The sequence below is a fragment of the Sphaerulina musiva genome (genome assembly GCF_000320565.1).
Source record: "Sphaerulina musiva SO2202 unplaced genomic scaffold SEPMUscaffold_1, whole genome shotgun sequence".
NCBI lineage: Eukaryota > Fungi > Ascomycota > Dothideomycetes > Mycosphaerellales > Mycosphaerellaceae > Sphaerulina > Sphaerulina musiva.
Window position 1 is genome coordinate 1,899,494 of NW_016017383.1, and position 22,524 is coordinate 1,922,017.

The window sequence follows — 22,524 nt, forward strand, 5'->3', positions numbered from 1 at the left end:
GGGGGGGGGGGGGGGGGGGGGGGGGGGGGCACGAGCAAGAGACCATCGGTTGGGTTGCTTCAACGACACCCGACGATGAGGATCAGGTAATTCACAAGCCTCACGATGTTCCAGCCTGACCAAACAATTAGGTAGTGTACATCGCCCGTATGCCCCCTATGATTAATCAGTTCTCCAGATCTGCGCGAGGGCATCTGCCAGCGTTTACAGCTCGAGGATAAGTCCAATCTGGCGTTCATGTACTCATCAGCATGCAAGTGCCTATGTTTTGTCAACAACCTGTTGTATCCAGCGCCGGTGGAACCACGCATACGAAAATGCCGAAGACACAGGTTAGCTCGCAGACTTCAAGACACCGCTCGCGGAATGAGACCCAAGCCATAGCTGGATATAAACGTCTTTCCGTTCCACGCTCGACGCTGGCTGGACCTGTTACATGTACCCATTCGGCCGGCCAATACGAGCTTGCGTAGTCAGCGCAATAGGGTCGGTCCAGAGCGACGATCGTGCGGGCTACGAGCCTACAAGACACATCCCGATGGCATGGGCCAGTTGACACGGAGTTTTGGTGAAAACATGGTACGTTTGATGAGCGCTCACCAGCGGAGTGGTATGTATGATGTAGGGGCGGAACACTGAAAGAAGATGAAGGTGAGAAAATGCAGGTACCTACAGGTACCGATATCGAACCGCAAAGTTGAACTGCGTGTGCTCTGCGTCCTTGGCGCTCACGTGCTCGCAATGGACTCCTTCCGGCGGAGGTTCCGGCGGAGGCTTGGACTACCCCAGAGAGGCAGGTGCAGCCGAAGCATTCGATGGCATGCCAGTGCTATGAAGTCACTCATCAGCTCGAGTCAGTCGAAGAGAGAAAAGTGACAGAGTGTGGAGGCGGGTCCACGCACGGCAGGGCAGGATCAGCAACCTACAGCCCCCGAACGGTGAACAACAACCGCTTCCAGCAGCAGCAGTGAGTCTCACTCATCATGAAGTCTATCCTCACTACACTGCGGCGAGCGCCGGTGGTGCGAAGCGAGATTCGCCATACCGGCCACCTCAGATTGCTCTCCAGCACCAGCTCCCGGAAAGCTCACCAGATCCCACCGCTGAAGGACAAGAGCCTCTTCAAAGAGCAAGCCTACATCAATGGCGCCTGGGTTAATGCTCAGAGCGGCAAGACCTTTGAGGTCCATGACCCTGCCACGGGTAAAGTCATTGGCACCATGCCAGAGATGAACGCCAATGACACGAACGATGCCATTGCAGCAGCTTCGCGTGCCCTTGTGTCGTTCAGGAAGACGACCGCGAGGCAGAGAGCAGACATGCTTAGGAAGTGGTACAACCTCATGGTCGAGAACAGCGAAGACTTGGCGAGGTTGATCACTTGGGAGAACGGCAAGCCCTTTGCCGATGCCAAAGGTGAAGTCGGATATGCCTCGAGCTTTTTCAACTGGTTCAGCGAGGAAGCAACTCGGATCACTGGTGATACCATACCAGCCAGCGTCGCTGGGAACCGGATCTTCACCGTGAAGGAGCCCGTCGGCGTGTGTGGCTTGATCACTCCGTGGAACTTTCCAGCAGCTGTAAGATGGGCCTTCATCAACTTTGCTGTGCTGCATACTGATTTGGGGGCCTAGATGATTACTCGCAAGGTTGGTCCAGCGCTCGCTGCAGGCTGCACTGTGGTTGCAAAGTCGCCCGGCGAGACGCCATACACTGCTGCTGCCATCGTGGACCTAGGGCATCGAGCTGGTATCCCACCTGGTGTAATCAACGTTGTGACTTCACTTCAAAACACTCCCGAAGTTGGTGAAGCCATCACTTCTAGCAATGATGTCCGAAAGGTTTCCTTCACTGGCTCGACTGCAGTGGGCAAGCTACTGATGAAGCAGTCTTCCGTAAGTTCCAGCAGGTCGAAAGACATTTCCATTTCCCATCCTCTCATCTCAAAAAATTCCGAGTCTGCCGAGGCGACAGGAACAAAGCCGGACTTGTCGCGACAGATTCCCGTTCACAGAGATACTTGCTTACCTTCGAGTTCCTGCTCTTATAGAATACCCTCAAGAAGTTATCCTTTGAACTCGGCGGCAACGCACCTTTCATCGTCTTTGATGATGCAGATCTTGAGACTGCCGTGAATGGCGCCATCGCCAGCAAATTTCGATCCAGCGGACAGACATGTGTCTGTGCAAACCGAATTTACGTTCAAAAGGGCATTTACGAGGTCAGTATTACCGGATCGCAGAGACAGAGGAGTAGTAGGGTTTCCCTCAAACAGAGTTGCTAATCACGGCCCTCTTGTGTCTCTACAGGAATTCACAAAAGCCTTCACCGAAAAAGTCAAGCAGTTTCAGGTTGGCCACGGCTTCGACCAGGGCATCACGCATGGTCCTCTGATCCACGATCGTGCAGTCAGCAAAGTCCAAGCTCACGTCGACGATGCCGTCCAGAACGGCGGCAAAGTCCTCGCTGGCGGTAAAATGCTCCCCGAACTCGGACCCAACTTCTACGCCCCGACCGTGATCCGCGACATGACCTCGAAGATGAAGATTTCCTCCGAAGAGACTTTCGGCCCTGTCGCAGCCCTCTTCCCCTTCGAGACGGAGAAAGAGGTCGTGGAGCTTGCCAATGCGGCGGAAGTCGGCCTGGCGGGATACTTCTTCTCGAAAGATATTCAAAGGTGCTACCGAGTCGCAGAGCATCTGCAGTGTGGTATGATTGGTATCAATACGGGCTTGATTTCCGACCCTGCATCACCATTTGGTGGTGTCAAGGACAGCGGTTTCGGTCGAGAAGGATCCAAATATGGAATTGATGAGTATTTGATCATCAAAACTATGACTTTGGGTGGTGTAGGTGAATTGCAAGGCTAGGTAGATGCGTAGAGGTACGTTAGATATCCACGCCAAGTATGATAGAGTCAGTCGTCACGATCCGGCAATTTACAAACATTTCAGAAACCACATGCAAGTCTTGTTTCAACAGCACTTTGCGTGCTAAGGTAGCCATGTTGTGATATAGGCAAAAATCTACAAAATCTACAAAATCTTGTCCTTGACGTACAGGTCCATATACTCGTCTACCGGCATCTTGTACAGCGTCGCAGGGTTGTTGCCCAGGTCCACAAGCTTCTTGGTGTGCTCGGCGGAGAAATGAGGCGCAATGTGATTCTTGAACTTCTCGAGAATGATGGGTTTGGCCTCTTCTCTCCGCAGTCTGTGGCCCAGCGGTGCTTCGATGACTTCTTCGGGAAGAACAGTGCCATCCTTCAGTTTGACCGTCAAGGCGTTCGAGATGGTGCGCTTCTCTGGGTCGTGGTAGTCCTTGGTGAATTGAGGGTCTTCCACACACTTGATCTTCTGTCTCAGGCTCTCTACAAGAGGGGACTCGGCGGCCTCACCACCATCCGTGTAGTCATCCGCAGTCAAGCGGCCGAACACGAGCATGGTCGCCGCCATGTACTGCACACAATGGTCACGATCGGCGTAGTTGTCCATGGGCTTGAACTGCTTGTCGATGATACGAATGCAAGCCTCGTGCGTGCGGTTCGTGACTTCCGCGATGTCTTCGGCGCTCTTGCCCATCTTCTTCAGCTTGTGGTGGATGTTCTCAGCGGCCTCGACGGCAGTTTGTGAGTGGAACTCAGCCGGGTAAGAGACCTTGAAGAGGACGTTCTCCATGACATAGCTGCCATAAGGACGCTGGAACTCGAACTTCTTGCCGCCGAAGTTGACGTCGTAGAATCCCCAGACTGGGGTGGAGAGCACAGTCGGTACACCGCCCTCGCCGCGCAAGACCTTCAGGGCCATATCAACAGCACGTTGGCAAGCATCACCGGCGGCCCAAGACTTTCGGGACATGGTGTTGGGAGTGTGACGGTACGTTCGGAGTGATTGGCCATCGACCCAAGCCTGAGAGATGGCAGCCTTGGTTTGCTCGACGTCCAATCCCAGCATCTTGGATACGACGGCAGTAGAAGCGACCTTGACGTTCACAACGTGATCGAGACCGACCTTGTTGAAGCTGTTCTCCAAAGCCAAGCAACCCTGAATCTCGTGGGCCTTGACCATACCCTCGAGGACATCGTGGATGGTGAACTGCTTGCCATTGCCTACCTTGACGCCGTTCTTGTTGGAGCGGTTGGCCCAGTCTGCTACAGCGAGAATGGCACCCAAGTTGTCTGAAGGGTGACCCCACTCAGCAGCGAGCCAGCAGTCGTTGAAGTCTAGCCACCGAATCATGGCACCAATGTTGAAAGCACCATTGACGGGATCTAACACATATGGCGTACCTGGCACGCGAGTGCCATTGGGGACAGTGGTGCCCTCCACTACGGGACCCAGCAGTTTTGTGCACGAAGGGAATTCGAGGGCACGCAGACCGCAGCCAATGGTGTCGAGGAAGACGAAGCGAGCCGTGTCAATCTGAGCCGCAGCAGGACTATAAGCATATGTATCTCGTCACACTGTCCACACCACTGAGTCAAGCAGAACATACCGCGAGCTCCGAGTTGATCTTGTAGTTGTGGATGTAATTGGCCATGTCGGTGATCTCGGGATCAAAGTCGGGCGCCTTGCCCGGACGGCCCAGATCAGTGTGTTTCGACATGCTGGTAGAGAAGCCGCGTGCTGCGTGGAGACGAGATCCGGTCGTGCTCGATGCGAAGTGTAGGCGTGGTTGTGGTTGTGGGTGAGCTGCAGCTGCAGCGAGAGGAGCTTTGGAGCAGCTTCGGGTAATACGAGCTGCGGCCGTCGAGCTTCGGAGCAAGTTTCGTGCTGCCAGCGACGACATGGCACTACCGTGGGAGGAGATGTCGATGTCGGTCTATGGGAGGGAGGGGGAGAGGGCGGAGGAGGAGGCGCGGAGGAAGAGGTAGTGGTGGTGGAGCAGGAGAGCTGTACTACGGAGCTGGGAGAAAAGTACAATGCGTCTGTCTCCAAAAGTCTCCAGTGCCCCAGATTTCTGGAGCTTGGAGGTTGAAGGCCGAGGGGAGCAGACGCAGCAAAGCCGAGGCGATCTCGGTCAGAGTCGGCTAGCCTCGCCTGCGACATCGGCGCTAGAGCTCATCTGAGTTTTCTGTGAGCAATGCCAAGACCAAGCCCAAGACCGAGACACATGTGGGAGAGCACTGCACGCTCCGTCTCTCCGCCTGCATCAATACCTACCCACCCTCCGCTCCGCCCTGCTCTGCTCTGCTGCTCTCCGCCGCACCGGCACCTCTTGCTCTGGGCTCTGCTCACGCCGATGAATGCCCTCTCCGCTCTTGTCGCCGCCATAAGAGACAGCAACATTGCTGGCGACGAGGATTGAGCAGCCGCGCGCAGGAACGCAAAGGACTGCAATAATCGAGTGAATGGCTTCTCTCCTGGCATACACTAATAGAAGACTGCAGAAAGTGCTGCGAACCTCTTCTAGCCCCACCACCAAGTGGTGGGGAACAGCAGCAGCAGTGCGGAAAGGTCCAGTGAGTGCGACGGAGGCGTCAAGCATTCACCAACTTCCATTAGTGCTCAAGGGGCAGCATCCAATCGAAGCACCACCGTATACTGTCCGAAGCGGAGACATCGTGGTGGAGCCACACACACACGCTCACACGCACTCACACACGACCCTCCCAGCGTGAAAGATAAGGCTAGAAGGCGTGTTACACGACATGGCGCTAACAGAGCATCAATCATCCAGGAATACTCGTCGAGGCAACATCATGGACGTGACAGACGAAGAGATTCAACTTCGTGTGCGAGAAATACAGGACTATCGTCTTACCCATGGCATGCTTCTGAAGAAGTTCATTTCCGATCCCCCAAGCCCCACAATCTGGACTCGATTACGGCGCCATGTGGCAAGAACAGATGCCAAACTTTCAGAGCAGAGACGAGAAAGCAATGTATCATGGACGACGACACCACTGGCCGTAACTGTACTGCCAACGCTATTTCCGACACACCTTTTCGAGCACGCTCAAGAGCTGCAGCCTCTCTTCAACGAGCTCTACATACGAGTGGCGAATGATCATGACTGGCTTCATGAAGTGCTCTCGCCTCTCTTTACGTGCGATTCGTTTGTGACGACCTTGTGGGGCATCTATGAACGGGTGCGAGCTGCAGGCCCAATGCAAGACATCGTGTGCGGCTCATTCAGGGCGGATTACATGATTGACTCTGATGACCACGCGCTGAAGCAGGTGGAAATGAATGTCTTTTCAGCGTCTGGCTTCGCTCATGCTCAGAACGTCGCCGCCCTTCATCGCCACATGCAGAGGTCGATTGCAGGTCAAGCTGACCTGCCGAAAAATGATAACACTTGTAGAATTGCTGACATGCTAGCCGAGGCGAACAGGATCTATCAGCATAGTCGGCTACGATTGCCATCTACGCCAAATGGCAACCTGGCTGACCTGGAAGAGCATGCACCCATATCGAATGGAAATGCAAAAACTTGTATTCTCATGATAGTTCAGCCTTGCAACTTCAACGTTGCAGACGAGCGGCCAATTGAGTATGCTCTATGGGATCGCAATGTCTCCTGTCACCGATGCGAATGGCAGGATGTCTTATCTCGGACAAAGCTCCAGGCCGATGGCACGCTGCTATTCCACCTCGGTCATGCGCGAGCTAGCTTGGAGGTGAGTGTAATCTACTACCGAGCGGGCTACGAAGCCCGAGAGTACGACTCCTTGGGTTGCGAGACTCGCTTACGACTAGAGATATCGAAGGCGATCAAGTGTCCAGACATCGCCACTCATCTGACGACTTGCAAGTCTATCCAGCAGGCGCTAGCTCGACCAGGAGCATTGGCGCACTTCGGATTACAACAAGGCGAGGAGGCCATGTGCAGCACATTCATGGAGATGCACATACTCGACAACTCCCCACGTGGGTTGGAAGCCCGGGCAATCGCTACTGATCCCAGCAAAGCCATGGACTATGTTCTCAAGTCCAACGGGGATGGTGGCGGACACAACGTATACCGCAAAGATATTCCGCCGTTCCTCGCGAAAATAGCAGAGACTCAATGGTGCACGTACACATTGATGAAGATAATCGTGGCGCCGAAGACAACAGGCGTCCTGATGTTGCCACATGATGTCTATTGCGGACAAGTTGTAAGTGAGCTTGGTATGTTGGGGACATGTATATGGCGCAAGCACAACGCAGAGGTCATGGTCCTGCGAAACGAATGTGCAGGCTGGACACTAAAGACGAAGCCTGGGAATGTCGACGGGATGATGGTGGTGAAAGGTGTAGGGGCCATGGACTGCCCAGCTCTGAATTAATCTATATCTCATTTGACTCCGATGTGGGCAGCAGGCTACCGCGAACTCTGACTACTGACACCTGAAGCAACGAGTATGTAATCAGAGTTTCTACTCAAACTGACATGACGCAATCTTGTTTGATCGACAAGGTAATGCCAGCAAATATTCGGACAAGAAACTTGAAACATACGGGAACGCGTCTCTCGTAGGAGGTACATACACCCAAGATGTTCCTCGACGACTCTGATATTGCGCTTCCTTCTTTTCCACATCTCCTGGAATTCAAGCGAGGAGGTTAGACTGTCGGCAGATACAACGGAGCGGATAAGATGCAGCAGCAGCCTCCACTTCCACCTCGACAACATCAGCCAGCTATGGATGCTCGGCCAGGTACACCTCAAGGCTTCAACGGTCAGCCAGTACCGAAGACCTCGCAGGCACCGCCTCAACGAACCAGCCCATTCGGAGTTCGAAGCGGACCATCGTCGACTGATTATACGAGAGATGTTCGAAAGCTGACGGGCTATCTGATCCCTTATCCAAAACCTCATCTACCAAATGTCAATCCAGACGATATCCCGCAACGCTTCTTTGTATGGTGAGTCTACGCATATGATCTCGCGGGCCGAGTCTTCCAGCTGATCATGTTTCGGCATCTAGGACTCCACCTGCGCCACCATTCTATCACAAGCCAGCTGATGGCAAGCGAGAAGGTATCGTACACTGGACCAAACGTCACTGGTACAAGGAGCTGCGAGAAGCCAAGATGCGTGATCCGCCCAAGGGTAAAGTAACGAGAGTGAAGCGTTTGAAATGGAGAGGCACCAAAGCCACAGCATGGGGAATCAACAAACTCAAGAGCTCCAACTTGGAGTTCCTCAATCGAGTAGCAGGCATCCAAGATCAAGCCAATTCCATGGCACCAGACGTATACAGCAAGACCATTGCACCGGAAGAGATCGTCCTCATCTACCCATCATCATCCGAAGAAGAAGAAGAAGAAAATCTCGCCGCCAACTCACAGCCGCCTGCGGCTCTCCAACAGGAATTCATCGCCTCCATGCTCCGCACGAAGAAACGCGCATACAAAGACTCCATCTACGCCACCCTCCTCTTCCCTCCCGCTCTCGTCATCGACACCCTCGCAGTCCCCATCTGGCCCTTTGGAGGTCTCGCCGAAGTCGATCTCTGCTGGCTCTACGCCTCCCTTCGGGGCGCCAAAGCCTCGCGATCCGTCACCAAACGTCTCACATCGGGCGATTTGACCGACAAGAAAGCCGCATCACAACTCACTCTCACGCTGGTGTCTTCTCCTCGCGTGCAGATTTTGACGCAGTATCTCGCGGCTGCGTGTCACAAAGCCGATCCGACGCTGTTTCCGGTCTATGTGTCGCCGCCGGGCGAGACGCAGTGTTTGGAGGCGATTGGGTGGAGTCACAGTGATCAGGATGGAGATGATTCGGGTTCGGGTACGGGCATGGCATTGGGATTGGCGGCTAAGACGATGAGTTGGGATGATGAACAGTTTGAGATTACGCAGGTCAAGGATGATATCAAGGATACGTTTCGCAAGGGAGCAAAGGAGTGGGCAAAATGGACCAAGTTGTGGACGAAGAAGCCGGGGAAAGCTGCGAAGAGGTGAAGCGAGTGTAATAATGTACAAAAGACCGTACGTACCTAGGTACGATGGTCTTATTCTACCTACCCACCTACCTAGCTTACCTAGGTACTAGTATTAATGTCTATCTACCTATCTTTTCGACCCCGCCGCCTTCCACTCCATCCAACCAGGAGGAGGCGCATCATTCCCCAGAAGAGCATCGAATGCATCGTCGTCGACAATTTCAATCACGCGGACTTTCCATTTGCCGAGTCGGAGAATGATGAGGCCGTTTGTGACCACGTCAGCAGCAGTCTGCTCTTTGGTCAACGGCACAAAGTTGAGCTGTCCACCACCTTCTTCTGTAGAATTCGACGGTGATGCAGTCGTCGTCGTCGCGACATATACGCCTCCTTTGCTAATCGTCCGCGCTCCTTCTGATTTCGTACCCACTAATCCCGCATGATACAGGATGCGCGAGAAAGGTGTATTGTAAACGAGAGATTTGGGTAATCTGGTTCGCGAGGCCGCATCGTGCGCTGTGAGTTGCTCTCCTTCTCCTTCTCCTGCTGTTGTATGGGAGAGAGATTCCAACGAAAGCTTTCTCGAAGCCTCGTGTTCCGCTCGTGTCTTTTGTGCCACTTCGGGCCCATGAACGAGTTCTAACACCTCACTCGCGAGCAAGTGCTGAGCTGTGCGTTTTCCCGGATTTCCTCGATGCTCGGCCATGGTGCTCGCGATGTCGGGCATGGATACAAACGTGAAGAGCTTCAGATAGCGTTCGACATCGTCGTCGGCGGAGCGCAGGAGAAAGCCGTAGAGGTCGAATGGGCTCGTCATTTTCGCGTCGAGCCAGATGGCGTTGCCAGCGCTTTTGCCGAATTTCTCGCCGCTGCTCGTCGTCAGCAGTGGAACTGTCAGGCCCATGGGTGTACGATCGTGAGGGAGTTTGCCCTCTGTGTCTAGCCACTGCTCGACCACACTTCCTTTGGTAGCATGTGCTTGCGCAATGTATTTGACGGCATCGATGCCCGCGATAATATTGCCGTATTGATCACCACCTCCCACCTGCACCTGAACTCCCTTTTCTTCGTACATGTGCCACCAGTCCCAAGCCTGCAGCAGAGGATATGTGAATTCGGCAAAACTCATCCCATCGCCCTTGTCCATCTTATTCTTGACCGTATCTCTACTCAACATGGCACCCAACCTCGCGCCATTCCCCATCATACTGAGAAACTGGAGCACATTCAAGCCATTCAGCCAAGCAGCATTATTAAGAACCTCGCGCCTCCCCAAGCCTCTTCGATGCTGCAGACCATGCCGTTCACCATATCTTCCCACATTCACCCACAGCATCTCCATCTGCGCAAACATGGCATCGAAATTGCGTTGAATCGCAGCCGCATTCGTTTTCGCTCTGCTGGTCAATCGGCCAGAAGGATCGCCGACAGTGGCAGTCGCGCCACCGACTAAGCTCACGACGTGATGGCCGTGGTGATAGAGCCAGAAGAGGACCATGTACGGCAGGAGATGGCCCAGATGTAAGGAGGGTGCGGTGGGATCTACGCCGGCATAGAAGCCTGTGGTGCGCGTCTCGAGCAGCGTGTCGAGTGCATTGCGATCACTGCAGAGAAACTTACCTTAGCCTACGGTCTTTTTTTTTTCTTTCTTTTTCGGGGGAGGGCGGCCGCTTCAATGGAGCGGGTGCGCGTGATGAGTGAGTGAGTGAGTGAATGAGTGAGTGAGGGAGGGAGGGAGGGAGGGAGGGAGAAGGGGAGGGAATGGATACCCTGCGATCTGATGGACATAACCTCGTTCTTCCAATAGCGAAAGCACGCTCTGTCGACGTGGTCGTGAGGTGCTGAATGGACGACCTGCAGCTCTGGCGCATCGCTGACAGACGTATGCCCGAGGTGGTGTCCGCAGCCAGCTCAGCCCAATGCGCGGCGGCATGTTAGTGACATGTGTCTCAATGGACGGGTTATTTACATGTCATCGTGCTCATATAAGTGCAGACATGTAAATTGCATTGTATGAGAAGACGACTGTTATGGGTCGGTGTTTTTTCGGGACTTTCGGCAAATCGGCCTTTCCTGGTTGTATTGTATCTCCTATTGGCTATATAGGCGATATTCACCTCTCCATGTATCCTGACACAATGGTACTACTATATATTAATTGCAAAATATTGGTCAACGCAATTGGTGGGTATCACATTCCAGCCTCCATCCCATCTTCGCTGCACTGCCGAGCTTCATTATATATAGCCTGGCCCCCAATTCCAGCTTTAATATGGCGGCGCTGCCATGAGTGGCACTCTTGCCTTCTTGCTGTTGTCCACCTGTATACCAGCTAGTAATTTTTGGAGATCGACTGCTTCTCCGTCCGAAACTTCCACTGCAAGTTCCACTTGCCTCTTGCCGTCCATTATATCCTCCAAGTCTGTCGCTCGGACTCGAGGCTTGATGGAGCCGTTCCCCTCAGCTCCGACACCAGTGCTGCTGATGTTACCCGAGCTCAATCTCCTCTCAGCACCAAAGTTTGGCAACATGAGTAGCTGGGGGTGGCTTTGATGGCTTTGGTCGATACTGTCTCGCAAAGAAGCAGGCTTCTCCTTCTGCACAAACTTGCCGAAGCAGTCTTCTGCTTCAAAATTGAGGATAGTGGCATCCTTCTCATCCGACTCGTATCGTGCCCAGGTCGTGACGGCATCCTTGTAAGCAGCGCGAACATCCTCGCTGCCCATACGAGCGAGCCATTGCGTTCCGTCCCACACCCCAACAGGCACGCGATTCCGCTTGATAGCCACGTTGTTGTGCGCTTGTTTTTTAGTAGATTGCGCAACCTGCAGGATGCTTTGAATGATCTCAAACGCACACTTTCTGCCTTCGTCCGTGGTAAAATAGCCACTCCGCAAGCTATTACTCCTTTCGCTCCTCTCTTTGTCGTGTTCCGACTTGTCGTCGAGGATAGCTTCCTTTGCTGTTGTTGTCGGTCCTGCTGTGCTCGGGCGGCCAGGATACGCCAGATTAGCAGCAGGCTTGGCTCCGCGAGAGGTGCCAATCCTCTGTTTAGACGTCGTGCCTTCGGTAGCCCTTGTATTCGATCGGGACCTTCTTTCTCCGAATATGTTACTTTTGAAGTCAGTGGCCGAAGGATATGCTTTGACTCGCACAAGCAGAGCGGCAATCATGTCGGTCACTTGGTCCGAGTAATACACATGCCCAGCCAAACAAGCAATGCTCAACTTCAACGTCTCTACGCTTGCCGTCGCCGCGCTCTGTTCACTGTTGTCGCCCGACGTGGTCTCCCGGCTCAGCAAGCTATTCCCGGGACGCGCACAATACGTGACCACTCGAATGGTCGTTGTCATGAGCCCAATCAGCACATCCATCACTGAAAGGCCAATAAGGTTCAAGTCAGAACCCACCACGCCATGAATCATTTTAGCGTAGGTTTCATGCAATCTGAAGTCTGCGCCATCCACCGGTAGCCGCCGCAATGTCTCCACAGCAGTAAACACTATTACGAATCGGTCCTGCACAGGAGTCCAGGATGTGATGAGGCGGAATAGCTGGCTCGCCCATTCGTTAATGTTGCGGCCTTGCTCTCCCGCAATGTATCGCATGAATGAGAACGTAGCCTCTCGTGTTTGACCTCGATTTTGCGTGTCAAATATGGCCTTCACACAGTCAATGGCGAGAAGCCCTACTTCCTCTTCCTCAATGCGATCGGCGTCCTGTGTTGTCCCTTCGGCCGTACGCGGATCCGGCTCCTGCTCCTCCTGATAGGACGAAAGAGTCCTGTTGTGCGTGATGCTCTGTCTCCGTGCTATCGTCTTACTGTCCCTCCCTTCTTTCTCTTCCGCCTCGCGATTCAATCCCTGCAAATAGTCGACGTAGTCCTGTTTGCTTGAATTGCGCAAATTCGTCAAGACAGATGCGAAGGCGTTGTCAAATTCGCGATTCCAGTTGCGTTCGAGCTGTTCCTTTGGCGCGAAAATGCTAGTAATGGCGGCGACTCCGGCTTTCCGCAACCGCAGACCATCGTGGTTCGCGACTGGCTGGGTTGACTTGCCAAGTTTCTTGGTGTTGTTCCTCGCCAAAGAGCCGTATAATCGCACCACCTGTGTGTAAGACTCGCGGTATTCGGGATCGGCAGCGAGACTGGCAGCGTCCTGATGTTGGCACAGCACATCCCACGTGGCGAGGGTGGCTTCGATCAAGGATATGTCGGTCGAGTTGTTCATGATCTCGCGGATGATGCGCAGCACCGAGGGGGCAATCAGGGCGAATCCGGAGGCGCGATTGATCGTGCTGTGCTCGAGAACGGCCGTGAGGATCTGTAGCGTGATTTGGACGCGCGCGCTTTGGCTGTGAGAAACATCATACGCCGTTTTGCTCTCAAGGTAACTGCCGACTTTGGGGAGTTTGTGCTGCCGCGTACTCGCATAGTATAATAGATACGCCAGCTCTGAATTGTTGGGTCTAACATCGGCTGCCGCGTTCTTGGGGAGGCGTGGATAGCACTTCAACACCAAATTCTGGTGTTTAGGACGAAATCGCTCCGGCCGTCCCGGGACCTGTGGCATCGTGCGTGTACTGCACTGACAAGGCCTATCAATACAGTCGGTCGGTCAATGCTATGAGATGCTGGAGGTGGTGAGGACGGGGTATGAATGTGTGGTGTGCGGCAGAAGACGAAACATCGACCATTTGCCATTTGGGAGACGTCGCGTCAGCCTCACAGCTCAGCACCGCAGCGGCCCGTTCCGCGTAGCATGCCGCGCGGAAACGTCATACGTCCTCCTGTTTCACCGAGCAGGTTGCAGCATTGATCTTTTCAAGTTTCAACTTTTGCGACGCCATTATCCATAGGCAATAGGAGGTAACTGATTACAACACGTATATTGTCTGTTACGCGCGTCTTTTGGCTAGCGTGGAGATGGGGTTAAGTGGACTCGAGGAGGAGAAAGACGGCTAAACAAACAACCTTCGCTACGACATCATGCATCTACATGTGTCACAAGCCACTCCTCCTGAAGGGAGGTCGACTAGGGAGATGTGTTTGTCGTATTCTGTCTGATAGGAGGTAGGTATCTATTGCCCAATGTTTATCCCGAAATAGTGACAACAATGTCGATCCCTGCGTCGACCAACAGCCCAGTGCCGTATGTGCGGTATGGCATGCTGCAATTCATGGCCAGACATTGGAGTGATGCCGCATGTCACGGGCAATGTCCAGTAGTAACAGGCGGTGTGTCAACAAATATGTTCATGGTCATGTCCTACGGTATTAGGGTATTCCTGCAGCAGCACAAGACAAGCTACCAGGGCTGAGGAGCAGGAATCGAGCCGTCCGGGGGTACAGGAAGAAAGAACCGTAGAAGCGCCCCGAAGATCCGATTCCTGGAAAAGCCCAAATATGCTTTGGTGACTGAACAGCTCAGCAGTGCTGTGGTCTCCACCTTCATGTATGAAAGTTTGCGCGAGCCCACCGGAAGATATTGTTGTTATGGCGACTGTGCCCACATGTTGCGGACAGGATCCCAATATGCGTGTCTTCGATTGGACGATTGTGAAGCTGTAGCAAGGGCTTTTAGTATGCGAGTTGGGACCGCAAGCAGATCGTGACATACCATGGTTGCACGCTGTCCTACGGTCCAGATCGCCACTACTGGAGTCGTCTTCATCGCCCCAGTGGTCGCCTTCATGCCCTGCGGTAGGTACTGGTCGGCTTCTGTTGTTGCGCTGATCGCGATAGCGAAATGCGTGCCACAAACACCACCTTATTATCCAATTCTCCTCCGCAACACCATCAGTGTCACGGCCGCGATCGTATACCGCTCGTGTGGAAGAGCTCGCCCGTTGGTAGATGCGTAATATTTCAGCATGTGTAGAAGTCTCGTTGATTGGTCTGTTGCAAAAGTCAGAGTGCAGGCTGTCAGTGAGGTGGTTTGACTGGCCTACATGTTTGCACACTCCTTCTCGATCAGATGCTTTCTGCCTTCAACAGCCTCTCTCTAGTATCCGAGTCAGGACAGGACAACCACACTGCCAGGTGTATGTCCTACCTTCATAGTCGCATACAGCTCTTTGTCCTCCTTGCTGTCCTCGTGTAGACCGAGTCGTTCGAAAAACCTATACAAGTCATCGATCCCAGGTAAGCCCATTGGTTCGCAGTGTGAGGAAGGCTAAGTCTCAAGATGGTGCTCTCTTGCCTGGACGAGCTAGAGCAAGACGCCATCAATTGATCTTAGTCTTACTACTGACCTTGTTTTCGACTCGCTCTGGGCTAGAGCTGGCACACGTGCGGGAGCCATGGTGGCAATGCGATGCCATGGAACCATAGGACTCCCTCGAGCGTAATATAAGAACAACTCCAGCACCTGCGCGCGCGCGCATGTCAGAGTCGTATCCGGAGCATGACGACGATGCCAACTGGACGATCGTCATGGCGAAGGTAGGAGGTCAGGTCTAGACTACGCCTGCAACGCAAGTATGTGCAGGAGTCTCGCGTGCGTCCCGGTTGCTATACTCCATCTCCTCTGCACCAGCGGCACCATGTCCGGTTCATCAGATTCAATGGCGAGGAGAGGCGCCCCTGATTCCAGTGGAATCGTCGATCCAAGAGCAGCAGTTGCTAATTGCATACAGCATACGCCCTTGGACTGAGGCCCAATATCCACATCTGCATTCCTGGCGTTGTTTGAGTGACCAATGTGTGCGCGGCGGAGAGTGTGGAGCAGGCTGGCGCCGGGCATATTGGCCGATGGAACTCCAGCATCAAGGTGAACAGTGACGTCGAAAGATTGTTTTGCAAGGCTCGCGGACACATGCAGTGCCCGTGTGTGCGTCGGTGCGAGCAATCAGCGCTGCCAGGATCGGAGTGTAGTTGCATGTCTTCCGCGCTGGATGACCTGGCCATGTTGCACAACAGTGGTATCACATGCCCAAACGGTCTTGTATAGCCATTCGTTTGCGTCATCCAGCGCCCTAGACTGTTATTACATGTATATGCTGATACACAGGATAGACGCTCTCCCTCCTATACAGTAGTACCTCTAGTCGCCGAGAGTATGATTGCCAAGTGCTGGAGGGGCAGAAATCAAGGGCCACTTTACTAGGCATACCTCCTTTCTAAGGCTATCTCCGGTTAGTGACCACGTAGGAGGTAGTCGACAGAGCTTAATTCAGCTTCAAGATCCATTTGTATACCGAGGTGGGCTAGCTATGAACAGCTCCCCCAAAAGTACAGAACTATATACCCCAAGACATTGCAGTAGTCTCGCACGTCGGTTAATGTAATGCAAACTCAGGAGATAGTAGCCATCACCCCGCGCTACAAAGGGGTCCAGAGTAACCAAAATCTGCGTTGTCACCACAGACCATATATGAAAGTGCAGCAGCTTGTCTCGAATTATATATACCTTATGTAGGTAGTTCTAGCGCAGTCGTAGAGTGTGGTCAGGCGAGGTAGCGTAAGGTAGTATAGAACATGTGCCACACCATCCCTTCAGATTGACATCCTTTTGGTCCTTTGGATACCAAGGTTTTTATATCGTAACACATGTAGGTACGTGTACTTCCTTCTTCGCCATATCACGCGGCAACGCAATGATCTATGGATAGACTCGGTTGTCACCTGTTGACGGAGGACATGGAACGTTCGCGAACAGCTAAGTACCGACGTATACACAGAGAGAGAGAGAGAGAGAGAGAGAGAGTATCATGTCCCTCAAACACACTCTCTTCACCTTCGATTTCCAGTACTGACCTGGAGATTCCTATTCAACTCTATTAAGTCTGCTCATCAAATGGCCATCAATTGCGTTAATCCGAAACCCGACCCTCACGATCCGGAGAGACGGGATGTGCTGGCACATGAACATCCATACCTTACCTTACCTCCTAGGAACCTTGCACTTTTCCAACACCCTTTCCACTTTCACAACTCCCGACCTGAACCTCTCTCTCTCTCTTTCTCTCTCTCTCTCTCATCAGTCGACCATCATTCACCTGTCTGTACCAGGGCGGCCGCGTCTCGTGTCAGCTCCAACTCCGAGAAGTATCATATGCTGTCAGGCCAGGGCTCAAACTTCAGAGACATCGCCATCCGGACCACCCTTGCACCATAATATCAACTCAGCTCAACTCAACCGAGGGCCTGAGGCATGTCATTTGACTGATCCTCTCACTCGCTCACTCTCACTCTCGCCCACACACACACACTCTCTCTCTCTCCCGGGGTCCAGCTGCCAAGATGGCCATATCATCTCTTTCGATGCCGTCAACTTCGTGCAATGAGCAGTACCGCACTCAGGCCTGAGACGGAGTGTGGACATTGGCATACTCATAGTCTCATACTGACTGCCATTGATGACACCTGCTCCTGGCCTGGCTACCGACCAACCCGACAACCTCAGGCAACGGAACCTTCGCGGATCGCCCGGTAGCGCTGACGGTGTGAGCCTGTGAGGTACAGTATGTGTGTGTGCACATACTCCACCAAGATAACCACTTTCTGCTCAGGATGATGGATGACCACTGAGATCGGGCATGGAGGTAATGTAGTATTAGACAATTACCTTGCCTCCTTGCCTCCTAGGAGGTAGACTGCTGAGTTGCATCTTCCGGTTCCGACTTACGAGAGCACAGGCCCGGCAATTGTTCTTTTTGCAACTGCCGAAGTCTCCAAGGCCTGCTGCAAGATCCCATGAACACGTGAACCTTTTGTGAACTTCGGCACTTCACAATTCCCTACATACACTCTCCAGGAGGCGCAACAGACACTCTCAACATGTTCGCCATCATCAAGGATCCCGCCCTGAAGCGTCGGGGATGGCGCGGATGCTGTTGGCTCTACTTATAATAGTTTGCAATTGCCATCTGCCGGTGCGCATACTACCCGTCAAGCATTCGGGCCCAGGCCAACCATATAGGTATAAAAGGTAAGCCATACACATATTCGTGTCATCTTCCTTTCCAAGAGACTCTCCGCGAATTCAACATGCTCGCAACCGAAGTGCTCAGTCTCCTCTTGGCCCATTGGGTCTTGGTCCTCCTCTCTGGCCTTGCTGTCTTCCTCATTCGGAATAAATACTACAACGGCCTGCACAAGTATCCCGGCCCATGGCTGGCAGCCTACACTAACTGGTGGCGATATTTCGACGTTCGAGCAGGTCACCCGGAGAAGACACATATTGCACTGCATCGGAAACATGGCGACATTGTGCGATTGGGACCCAATGTGTTGTCTTTTGCAGACCCTCGAGTGATCAAGACCATCTATGGCCTGAACAAAGGCATGACCAAGTCAGACTTCTGTACGCATCTTCTCCGCTCCCCCGTGTATGACTATAACAGTGCGCTAATGTTTCTTTTGCTAGATCCTATTCAACAGGCAGTGGCAAAGGGAGAACGACTGCAGTCACTGTTCAGCACACAAGATGAAGATTACCACGCCAAGTATCGCCGCTGCGTCAACAACGCCTTTTCCATGTCGAGCATGGTGGGCTACGAGCCACTGGTGGACTCTACGATGAATGCCTTTATTGAACAAACTCGCAAACGATATGCCGACTCGGGCCGCAGCTGCCGATTCTCGAAATGGGTGCAATTCTTCGCATTCGATGTCGTCGGAGAGCTGACATGGAGTAAGCGCCTGGGCTTCGTGGAGCGCGATGAGGACGTGGACGGAATCGTTGCATTTGTGGGCGCTTTCCTCGCATACGCTGCCCCCGTGGGCCAGGTGCCCTTTATCGATCTGATCTGGGAGAAGAATCCGCTCCGACTCAAGCTGCAGAAATGGGGAGTCTACAAAAAAGTCTTCGCCGTGACGAAATTTGCGCTGGAACAGTCTGCAGACCGAGCAGCAGAAATGGAAAAGATCAAGCAGAATGGCCTGGTGGACGAGCAATCTGGCCGGCCCGTGGACCTTTTGATGAAATTCACCCAAGCCCAGCACGACCACCCACAATTCATGACCGACAAACAAGTTCTTTCCTCTTGCACGAGTATGATCTTCGCCGGATCGGAAACCACGGCCATCAGCTTGAGCAGCGTCTTCTACCACCTCATCAAACATCCCCGTGTCTACCACAAACTCATGAAGGAGCTCGACGAAGCCGCACAGAACGGCATCATCGCCGAACGCGAATACGCCAAAGTCAGCTGGTCCGAAGCCCAAAAACTCCCCTATCTCGACGCCGTCATCCAAGAATCCTTCCGCATGCACCCTGCACCGGGCCTCCTCCTCGAACGCGTCGTCCCACCCCAAGGCATGGAAATCTCCGGCGAACACATCCCAGGAGGCACCATCGTCGGCTGCAACCCCTGGGTCGTACACCGCCGCCCCGAAGTCTTTGGCGAAGACGTCGATACCTTCCGCCCGGAGCGATGGATCGAAGCCTCCACGAATCAACTCAAAGAAATGAAAGGTACCATGTTGCAATTTGGTTCGGGAGCGAGAACGTGTATTGGGAAAAATATTTCTCTCCTCGAAATGTATAAGCTCGTTCCGACATTTTTGCGGAATTTTGAGGTTTCCATGGCGGAGAAGGATGGCGAGTGGAGTACGAAGAATGCGTGGTTTGTGACGCAGGAGTTTCACACGAAAATTCGACCGAGGACGACGACGACGATTGCTGCGCAGAGTGGATGATGTTTAGATACCTAGGCAGGGCGGCAACTTTTTTTTACGTTGTTTGTGATAAAGAAGAAGAAGATCAAGAAGAGACTAGACTGTTGTATTTTAGCCTTTTTCTTATCATAATTCTTTTTTTTTTCTCGCCTGATGATGACACTTGTGCTGAGCGTTTTTCGTTTTCGTTTGTAAGTTTTGTTGCCCTTGCCATTTCTTCGAAGATCGCTACAAAGAGATATATATATAGAGAGAGAGAGAGCGCATGTGGTAGACAAGAGTCATACAACCGCTGGCCTCAAATTCCCAGAACAGGATGACATAGGATAGATAGACAATGGAGGTTAAAATGCCACGACATCTCGAGCTTTGGAACCTTCGAGACTCTATAAGAGATATATCTTACACATCATGCGCCCTCTCCGCCCCCTCTCTGCTCTGTGGTAAATCCCATTCTTCCCTACGTGACACCAGAAACCGTCAAGAGTTCAGGTTGCCTCCGATATCGACATTTGGAACTTTCGCATAAACACTTCTTGTTGAGGTTCTGAAACAACCAAAAAGAAGATCAGTCAGTCGTTGGAGTCCATCACATCGTATCAAGGCGGGGATTGTTGTTGTTGTTGAAAGAAGAGCAAAAAAAACTAACCTTCCAATAAGTATCCGAATAATCGACGGTAATTTCTTCACCTGCTTCGACGCCTTTGCTGACGAGGACGATTCTTTGCTTGCCGAGCCATACGAAGCGTTCGAATTGGCTGTTGGGTGCGCAGGAATGGTTTACAAATCGTGTGTAGTTGCCGGATTTCCCTTGCCAGATTTGGTAGACTGCGCGGTCGGTTTGGCCTATCATGACATCCTTGTTTTCCACTCCTGGGAGAAGTTTTTGATGTTAGTGAGGGTTTCTTTTTCTTCTTCTTTCGGTAAAGGCGATGTAGTCTAATCCCTCTCTCTCTCTCTTTCTGCGTCAAAACGTACCCGAGGTAATCTCGCCAATGAATTCGCCAATGGCAGCACCTTGCTCAAAAGCACAGCATGCGAGCAGTCCATTATTCTTGCCGTTGGGAGTTCGATACACCTGAACTGGTATTGATCGAGCTTTCGTGCCGTAGTAATTCGGGAAGCACATGCAGTTATTCTGGCGAGAATCGTCCGACTGCTTTTCGCCACAGCTCTGACATTCGTAGGCTGCAGGATCTGTCAAAGGCGTGACGGTGCGAGGATCGTACATGCCCCACGCGTCTTCGTCGATTAGTGACTCGTCAAGATGAGTATAAGTAAAGCTTTTATCCTATGACACCGTTAGTACACAGGCCACATGGACCTTTCTCGTCGTGAGAGTCTCATGATGGGTGGGCTGTGTCCATAAGACTCACCCATTTCTGATATGTGACGGGAAGTGGAATGGCTTCGTCGCCAGGCCCGCAGACTACCCAGTCGTGAGGGTGGCCTTCATACTTGCGTTCGAGGGGTTCACCCACGATAGCCAGCAATTGTCGCCAGCGCGGATGCAGGCAGTCTGCTGCAACTTCGAATCGATGGCGTAAGGATCGCAAGGTCTGGTAGGTCTCTTCAGTGAAAGAGACTCGATATTTACAGAAGCGATAGAGTCCCATGCCGGAGAAGATCAGGGCAGCCCAGCCACCGCAGCTCTTGATGTCGTGGTAGCCACGCCAGATGGCCATTTTGTTGCGCAGTTCCTTCTCCGTCCACCCAAAATCGACGCATGCTTCTTTCAAACATGCCTTCTTGGCTTTCTCACTGGTCATGGAGCTGCTGAGGTGGGCCACGCGTTCATCGAAAGACTGTGTCCATTGGGCTTGGACAAGAACCTCGAGAGAACGATATGTCCTGCTTACCTGACTGACCATACGGGTCAGAAGGTTCATCTTGCCAAACACCGTCCGCACTGTGTCGTCTCGGCCGGACACGGCATTCACTCCGACATCGAGCAGTGCACCACTCTGTCCAGGCTCGATGGCGTGCCATTGCCGAATCACCTCTGCTGGATCCAGCGGAGTGGCAGCATAGATAGAGTCCCAGATACCGTGGATGAGTTTGTCCAGACTCGAAGGTTGCAGATTGGGATTCTCTGGGAGTAGTCGTTTCTTACGTTGCGGGAAAATTCTGACATCGCTTTCCAGTCGTCTGATGACCGCACTCGAAGGACTACTGCTGTCTGGAATTTGTGGTCCAGACTCGCCTTCGCCTTGCCCGATGCGTAGATCACAAGTCGCACGACGCTTCGATGCTCTGTCGGCGCCCTCGTTCAGAGTAGCGGCATCTCTTGGCCTAGCATCTCTACTTCCACTTCTGCTCAACGTCGTCGTCGTCGTCGCCGCCGTGGTAGACGGCGTACCAACGTCGGTAATGTCCGTGATATCGACTGCCGCGAGACGCACCGTATGCTGTTGGTCCTGCTGGCCGCTCAGCAGACTGCACTCGAACTGCAGTGGACCGCTGCTGAGGTTCTGCTCAGTCAGCAGTTGGCGGAGAATGTTGGGCAGTTCCTCTGTGATCCGCGCCCCGATGTCACGAGCGAGCGACTGGACATCGGAGTCGGTCATGGGCGGAGGAACAGCCATCCCAGAGACAGGAGTCGGGGCCACAAGGAGTACATGAAGTCATATACAGACATTGTGTTATGCCGCTGGTAGTTACTAGGGGGGGAGGAGAGGGGGGCCCACGCCACCTTGCCTGCTAAATCTGGTCCGCACGTGTGGTTGGGCTTGGCACATGTGAAGATAAGACTCCCGTCTTCCACCGCCACAGTCAGGGCCAAGGGTCAAAAGGCGAAAAGGGGAGCCCCTAACTACCTCCTAGGCCCCGGCCGACGGGGGGAAGCAAAAGGAAGATCGACGATGGGGTGCGCACACACTTCACCCACGCAAGTCTGTCCCTTGCGCAGTCGGCATTGTTCTGTAGCTCGAGCACAGCAGCAGCACTGGAATGCGCATGTGATGATAGTCAAGCACACCATCCCATTATCCCCGCCCCTCGTTGCAGGCCGCGAGCAACCGAGTGC

General features: G+C 53.1%; 10 protein-coding genes across 10 annotated transcripts; 5 read left to right on the top strand and 5 right to left on the bottom strand.

Moving 5' to 3' along the window:
- The first annotated feature begins 60 nt into the window (after nt 1-60).
- On the top strand, nt 61-628 carry SEPMUDRAFT_145968 (uncharacterized protein). The gene has a single exon (XM_016903375.1). It carries the CDS (start codon nt 252-254, stop codon nt 471-473), a length of 222 nt encoding a protein of 73 aa, XP_016764949.1. The 5' UTR covers nt 61-251; the 3' UTR covers nt 474-628.
- A 239-nt stretch (nt 629-867) lies between these two features.
- SEPMUDRAFT_76415 (succinate-semialdehyde dehydrogenase mitochondrial precursor) lies at nt 868-4,961 on the top strand. Its single transcript, XM_016910141.1, has 5 exons — nt 868-1,580; nt 1,635-1,895; nt 2,051-2,221; nt 2,310-4,421; nt 4,495-4,961. The coding sequence occupies exons 1-4, from the start codon at nt 984-986 to the stop codon at nt 2,868-2,870; spliced, it is 1,590 nt and encodes a 529-aa protein (XP_016764951.1). The 5' UTR covers nt 868-983; the 3' UTR covers nt 2,871-4,421; nt 4,495-4,961.
- On the bottom strand, nt 868-4,961 carry SEPMUDRAFT_122274 (2-methylcitrate dehydratase). Its single transcript, XM_016901758.1, has 5 exons — nt 4,495-4,961; nt 2,310-4,421; nt 2,051-2,221; nt 1,635-1,895; nt 868-1,580 (listed from the first exon to the last, which is right to left on the bottom strand). Exons 1-2 carry the CDS (start codon nt 4,786-4,788, stop codon nt 3,036-3,038), a joined length of 1,680 nt encoding a protein of 559 aa, XP_016764950.1. The 5' UTR covers nt 4,789-4,961; the 3' UTR covers nt 868-1,580; nt 1,635-1,895; nt 2,051-2,221; nt 2,310-3,035.
- Nucleotides 4,962-5,770: 809 nt separating this feature from the next.
- SEPMUDRAFT_56579 (glutathione synthase) lies at nt 5,771-7,273 on the top strand (the record flags this gene model as incomplete). The annotated part of the gene is made up of 2 exons (XM_016909404.1): nt 5,771-6,350; nt 6,402-7,273. 2 exons carry the CDS (start codon nt 5,771-5,773, stop codon nt 7,271-7,273), a joined length of 1,452 nt encoding a protein of 483 aa, XP_016764952.1.
- Nucleotides 7,274-7,287: 14 nt separating this feature from the next.
- SEPMUDRAFT_160219 (uncharacterized protein) lies at nt 7,288-8,897 on the top strand (the record flags this gene model as incomplete). Its single annotated transcript, XM_016907889.1, has 2 exons — nt 7,288-7,853; nt 7,916-8,897. The coding sequence occupies exons 1-2, from the start codon at nt 7,585-7,587 to the stop codon at nt 8,895-8,897; spliced, it is 1,251 nt and encodes a 416-aa protein (XP_016764953.1). The 5' UTR covers nt 7,288-7,584.
- An 18-nt stretch (nt 8,898-8,915) lies between these two features.
- On the bottom strand, nt 8,916-10,811 carry SEPMUDRAFT_129696 (tRNA-synt_1b-domain-containing protein; the record flags this gene model as incomplete). Its single annotated transcript, XM_016902304.1, has 2 exons — nt 8,916-10,482; nt 10,648-10,811. The coding sequence occupies 2 exons, from the start codon at nt 10,809-10,811 to the stop codon at nt 9,006-9,008; spliced, it is 1,641 nt and encodes a 546-aa protein (XP_016764954.1). The 3' UTR covers nt 8,916-9,005.
- A 133-nt stretch (nt 10,812-10,944) lies between these two features.
- On the bottom strand, nt 10,945-13,527 carry SEPMUDRAFT_145969 (uncharacterized protein). Its single transcript, XM_016903376.1, has one exon. The coding sequence runs from the start codon at nt 13,447-13,449 to the stop codon at nt 11,146-11,148; it is 2,304 nt and encodes a 767-aa protein (XP_016764955.1). The 5' UTR covers nt 13,450-13,527; the 3' UTR covers nt 10,945-11,145.
- Nucleotides 13,528-13,807: 280 nt separating this feature from the next.
- On the bottom strand, nt 13,808-15,586 carry SEPMUDRAFT_122276 (uncharacterized protein). Its single transcript, XM_016901759.1, has 5 exons — nt 15,131-15,586; nt 14,932-14,998; nt 14,828-14,880; nt 14,497-14,774; nt 13,808-14,441 (listed from the first exon to the last, which is right to left on the bottom strand). Exons 1-5 carry the CDS (start codon nt 15,178-15,180, stop codon nt 14,371-14,373), a joined length of 519 nt encoding a protein of 172 aa, XP_016764956.1. The 5' UTR covers nt 15,181-15,586; the 3' UTR covers nt 13,808-14,370.
- A 1,243-nt stretch (nt 15,587-16,829) lies between these two features.
- On the top strand, nt 16,830-19,594 carry SEPMUDRAFT_56591 (cytochrome P450). Its single transcript, XM_016909405.1, has 2 exons — nt 16,830-18,183; nt 18,247-19,594. The coding sequence occupies exons 1-2, from the start codon at nt 17,868-17,870 to the stop codon at nt 19,518-19,520; spliced, it is 1,590 nt and encodes a 529-aa protein (XP_016764957.1). The 5' UTR covers nt 16,830-17,867; the 3' UTR covers nt 19,521-19,594.
- A 92-nt stretch (nt 19,595-19,686) lies between these two features.
- SEPMUDRAFT_56594 (SET domain-containing protein) lies at nt 19,687-22,066 on the bottom strand (the record flags this gene model as incomplete). Its single annotated transcript, XM_016909406.1, has 4 exons — nt 19,687-20,046; nt 20,149-20,372; nt 20,478-20,790; nt 20,876-22,066. The coding sequence occupies 4 exons, from the start codon at nt 22,064-22,066 to the stop codon at nt 19,960-19,962; spliced, it is 1,815 nt and encodes a 604-aa protein (XP_016764958.1). The 3' UTR covers nt 19,687-19,959.
- Nucleotides 22,067-22,524: the final 458 nt, after the last annotated feature.

What these genes read in the sequence shown, in the direction of transcription:
- SEPMUDRAFT_145968 (XM_016903375.1), top strand. Translation starts at nt 252, where the DNA reads ATGCAAGTGCCTATGTTTTGTCAACAACCTGTTGTATCCAGCGCCGGT.
- SEPMUDRAFT_76415 (XM_016910141.1), top strand. Translation starts at nt 984, where the DNA reads ATGAAGTCTATCCTCACTACACTGCGGCGAGCGCCGGTGGTGCGAAGC. An exon ending in TACTGATGAAGCAGTCTTCC is followed by an intron (nt 1,896 to 2,050) that starts GTAAGTTCCAGC and finishes CTGCTCTTATAG; the next exon opens with AATACCCTCAAGAAGTTATC. An exon ending in TTCAAAAGGGCATTTACGAG is followed by an intron (nt 2,222 to 2,309) that starts GTCAGTATTACC and finishes GTGTCTCTACAG; the next exon opens with GAATTCACAAAAGCCTTCAC.
- SEPMUDRAFT_122274 (XM_016901758.1), bottom strand. Translation starts at nt 4,788, where the DNA reads ATGTCGTCGCTGGCAGCACGAAACTTGCTCCGAAGCTCGACGGCCGCA. An exon ending in AGATCAACTCGGAGCTCGCG is followed by an intron (nt 4,422 to 4,494) that starts GTATGTTCTGCT and finishes GCTGCGGCTCAG; the next exon opens with ATTGACACGGCTCGCTTCGT.
- SEPMUDRAFT_145969 (XM_016903376.1), bottom strand. Translation starts at nt 13,449, where the DNA reads ATGCCACAGGTCCCGGGACGGCCGGAGCGATTTCGTCCTAAACACCAG.
- SEPMUDRAFT_122276 (XM_016901759.1), bottom strand. Translation starts at nt 15,180, where the DNA reads ATGGCTCCCGCACGTGTGCCAGCTCTAGCCCAGAGCGAGTCGAAAACA. An exon ending in CAGAGCGAGTCGAAAACAAG is followed by an intron (nt 14,999 to 15,130) that starts GTCAGTAGTAAG and finishes TGACTTGTATAG; the next exon opens with GTTTTTCGAACGACTCGGTC. An exon ending in GAGAAGGAGTGTGCAAACAT is followed by an intron (nt 14,775 to 14,827) that starts GTAGGCCAGTCA and finishes CTTTTGCAACAG; the next exon opens with ACCAATCAACGAGACTTCTA.
- SEPMUDRAFT_56591 (XM_016909405.1), top strand. Translation starts at nt 17,868, where the DNA reads ATGCTCGCAACCGAAGTGCTCAGTCTCCTCTTGGCCCATTGGGTCTTG. An exon ending in CATGACCAAGTCAGACTTCT is followed by an intron (nt 18,184 to 18,246) that starts GTACGCATCTTC and finishes TTCTTTTGCTAG; the next exon opens with ATCCTATTCAACAGGCAGTG.